Here is a 4,148-nt window from a genome sequence, read left to right as displayed (position 1 = left end):
CAAAATGTATAAATATAAAGCCAGTCTAATCCTAACTAACTATAATGAACCTTTCAGATAACTGGGTCTGTTTAGAACTGCCTGTGTAGAGTCAACAAGAGCAGTTTCCAGTGACATTGAATACAAGTTAATACACCCACAGAACTGTACTCCCAGCATGGACGACTTCGCTTCTCTAGCAAGTTTCTAGAACTCAGGTTCTGTCCCAGAAACATCTTCAGAAGGAACAAATATTAAATAACTAATACTGTATGTTACAATAAATCTCAGCTAATTCCTCATCCCAGTCCAAAAAATAGAAAATACTTTTGTCAAGAGAAAATCACAAAACAGGCAAAATTAAATTCTAATTTAATATCAGTTGGCTAATTGATTTTCTTGGGTTTTTTTGCTTTTAGCTACGTGTTAAATGGGATTTTTTTGTTGTTTTTTTTTAATTTGCCTTGTTTATTATGAACTCCAGGTCACCACAACTGTGATTCTCCACGTATTTTTGCAGGTGGGTAATTTTCAGCACCTAAATATCCCTGACTAAAGCAAGATTGCACATTTTAAAGTATATTCAAGTTTTAAGTTACAGTATGCAACACTAGGTCTTTAAAATACCCATGCAAAGCACTACACACACATACAGATAATGTCCTGAGGATTGCAGAGGGGAACCCCTCTGCAGCAATCTGCTTGCTAGCAGTTGCACAACTGAGACAAATGAAGTAATAGAGAACCTGAGCCAAAACATCCTTATTTAAAAATGCATCATGCAAATTAGAAATAACGAAGCAACATTTCCCTCCTTAGCTGCACACTCCTGTTTGGGGTAGAAAAATTATTCTGCTGCTACTGGGGGACCACTGTATTTCTATAAGAGTAAGAACTGCTCCACCATGCCTGTTCCTCAGAACTTTCTGGGTGCCTGTGCCATGACAGCACAGAGTCTGCTGGGAAGAAATAGCTGTCATGATGTCTGGGCTGCAAATGCTGAAGGGAAATACTTGGATTTAAACTATGAATTAAAGAGCATCTAGGCTTTGTAAACACCTTCTGCCACATAATGGTGGATTATTTGGTTCAATAAAGACCAGCAACAACACACACATGTCAATTTCTAAAAGTGCACAAATGAAAAAAAACCAAACCCAGCAACTATGCTTTGACAAGGCTGCTTGAGGGACATTTTTACAGGAGGCTTTTAAATTACAAAATCTGCACAAGATCTAAATGCATAATTTCTCTACGCTAACTAAACATTTTGAGACAAAAGTAATTAAGAAAATCTCTTGTCCATGCATGAAATATAGTTTTGTCCCTCACTGGGGGCTTGATATTTAATTCAAAGTTCATTCAAACTCCACGAGGCAGAACTTACTGAATTGTCCCTTTGATTTTAGCAGGAAGGGATAATACAGAGCCTCCCTTAAACAAGGCTGAGGCTATACTCAGCGTCACACAAAACACACTGCAGTGAATTTGGAGGCACCCTGAACTTCACAGTTGTCACTTCCCGGCACTGCAGCCATCTGGAAGGTTTGCCATCTCCTACAGCAAGTGCAAGCTGCTACGACTTGTGCTCAAAGAAACTTCTATTTCCAACTGTGTGTGTAAGGTCCGAGCTCCCCAAAAGAACCGCTCAGGTCTCTGCCTGGAGCGAGACCTGAGGCTGGTCACTCCCTGAGGCTGAAACAAGCAAGGGAGGCAACACACTGGGTAACACTCTCGCTCTGAAGATTCAATTTGGCCTCAGTATTCCTTGTATAATGAAGATTTTAAAATAAGACTAGAAAGTATCTTTTCTGCTTCCCTGTTGCCTTCCCCCCCACATCAATATATTCAGCTTGTCATGCTAAATGGCCCAGGGGGCTGGTCTCAGCAGAGAAAGGTGCCCCCTGAGAGTTGTGCCTGGGGGCTCTGTGGCAGCAGGGCACGCTGAGCGCCCAGGCCCCAGGGACAGGGAGTGCTCTGCATCCCTCTCTCGCCTACAGGCTGCTGGATTCGATGCTAAGGAGCTCCTGAGGGGGATGTGCTTCCAGCCCTCCTCTGGAGAAGGGCAGGTTGCCATGACAAAGGCCTTTGAGAGAAAGAGGTGTGGGATGGAAAAATAGTATGTGAGAAACCTAGAGGGGAAAAATACAGATCTCAATTCAGCATCTGCCGTCATTTCCCAATGGGAATCAGTAAAGGGCTATAACTGCCCTGAAATCAGGAGAGGCTCGATGAAGGAGGGAAGCAAATATAAATGTGCAGCATATGAAGAGCTCAGGATACGCTGATCCTGATGAAGGGAACTTCCCCCCAGCAAGGTGTCCTAACATCACTTCAAACAACCTTTATTATCAAATGCTGCCGAAGCAGAATAACTGCAAGCAAAGGCACCTTTCCCCTAGGCCTTTACAGGTCCTTCCCAATGGCCTTAAGAAAGCTTTAATCACCTGAACCACCTGCCACCATTTTATGGATTGCACAGGCCTTGCTGCAATAAAAGCAAGCTTGCAGTAGCCTTTTCAGAATTATACTTCATGTTTCTAAAGTTTCCCTTTCCCAGAAGGTCTCAACAAGGACCAGAAATGAGAGGGGGGAGGCAGATCCTACCACTGGACCAAGTACAGGCTTAATCCTGTCATCTCTTCTACATTTAAGAAACTAAGAAATATGACATTGTATAATAAGACAAGTGTCAAAACCGTGAAGTTCTACAATTACCAAGCAATCAGAAAGCTGGGGAATCCCACCACCCTGAAAGGCAGAGTGAAAGACAGCTTCGTATTCCTCAACTGCATTTTTATCACTTGGTACATAGCAGCCAGTCATCTCCCTCTCTCCCATTTGTTGTAGGGGATCCATTTCAAAACATCATTTCCTTGCTTCAAATCATGCCTGTCATTACAATCCCAAAGCACTCAGGCTGCACGCACGCTATCCCTTAAAAGCGGTGACTTCTAGGTTGGAAAGACATCAGCTGTATATAATGGGAAGAGCTATTGCCTACCTCCTCCCTGAACCCTGTGAACAGATCTCCCTATTCCCCTTCCCTCTGCAGCATCTGAGCCTTGGCACAGAATCAGCTGGCAGTGCCACTTCAGATATAGCTCCCCTGTGTCCCCTCTGCTCTCAGCACTATGGATCCAGAACAGACGCTGTACTTGTGTGTCCCACCTCTGAATCCCCCTGTGCTCACACTCTTCCCCATTTTCCCCACAGGGTAAGTTTCTCTCCTCTGCCTCCAGCTTTCCTCTCCAGCTTCATCCTCCTGGCCAGCCTTGCACCCCAGGCTTTGCTGCCTGCATCGTACCTGTTGGCAATACTTGCATTGCTGCCACTGCCGCTGTGTTTCCTTGCCCGGCTCAGCCTCCGCGTGGGCTTTGGGTCTTGTAGTCCAGGACTTGGAACGGAGGGGAAGGTCGAGGCATAGCCATGTTCACACTCTGCATAAGAATCAACAGGCAGGGCATAAAAAAAAGATCATTAAAAAAAGGAAAAAAATTTAAAAAAAGAAAATAGAAAGAAAACCCCTGAAGTCAGCAGTCAGGCCTCACCACTAACCCGTCAGCCTAGCTGGGTGGGGAGGCCCTTAACCACAACAGCTCAGGGAAATGACTGATGATGTATTCAGAGGGAAGTGGACTGGGAGGTGGAGAAAAGAGAGGAAGGGGAGTGTAAAGGCTCTGCCAACCTTGGAAGAAGGACAACACCACTCAAACACCTGAAAACACCAAAAGAAAACATGACAGCCCAGAGAGCGCCTCGTCTCTCCTCCTGTCCAAGCGTTAACTGAACTGGGCAAACCAGGCAAATTCTACTGTGCCATCCATCGAGGTCTCTGCAAAGCCAGAGCCACCCACCACCACCCTTCCTGCCCGGTGGGAAACTTTCACACCGATCCCCTCTTTTCCTTCCAGAAATGGCATTCACCTCCATCTCCCCCCCTGCAAAACCTGCCACCTCAGCCACCACCTCCAGGAGCACCTGTCAGCCCTCTCCCACCCCCAGCCCCTCCCTGTTGGGGATCCACCACCAGCAAACACTCGCTCCCATCCCCCTGGCCGGGGCCGCTCTCACCCCTCCGCGGGGATCTCTGACCCCAGCCCCGTTCCCCCCACGGAGGGCCGTTACCTCCCCCCCCATTACCTCTCTCCCTTCGCTCCAGATACTCG

At 46.4% G+C, this 4,148-nt stretch overlaps 1 protein-coding gene across 1 annotated transcript in view; it reads right to left on the bottom strand.

Annotated features, from left to right (window-relative positions):
- Nucleotides 1–4,144, bottom strand: part of MXI1 (MAX interactor 1, dimerization protein) — a gene marked incomplete at its 5' end in the record, with an annotated part of 49,055 nt that extends 44,911 nt beyond the window's left edge. The window contains 2 exons of the mRNA XM_010177946.1: nucleotides 3,287–3,419; nucleotides 4,123–4,144. Coding sequence (XP_010176248.1) covers nucleotides 3,287–3,419; nucleotides 4,123–4,144 — 155 coding nt within the window. The remainder of the gene's footprint in view (nucleotides 1–3,286; nucleotides 3,420–4,122) is intronic.
- Between the last annotated feature and the right edge of the window lie 4 nt (nucleotides 4,145–4,148).

This window comes from Antrostomus carolinensis, unplaced genomic scaffold (assembly GCF_000700745.2).
Source record: "Antrostomus carolinensis isolate BGI_N321 unplaced genomic scaffold, ASM70074v2 scaffold25701, whole genome shotgun sequence".
Taxonomy (NCBI): domain Eukaryota; kingdom Metazoa; phylum Chordata; class Aves; order Caprimulgiformes; family Caprimulgidae; genus Antrostomus; species Antrostomus carolinensis.
This window is presented reverse-complemented; position numbering and strand designations above follow the sequence as displayed.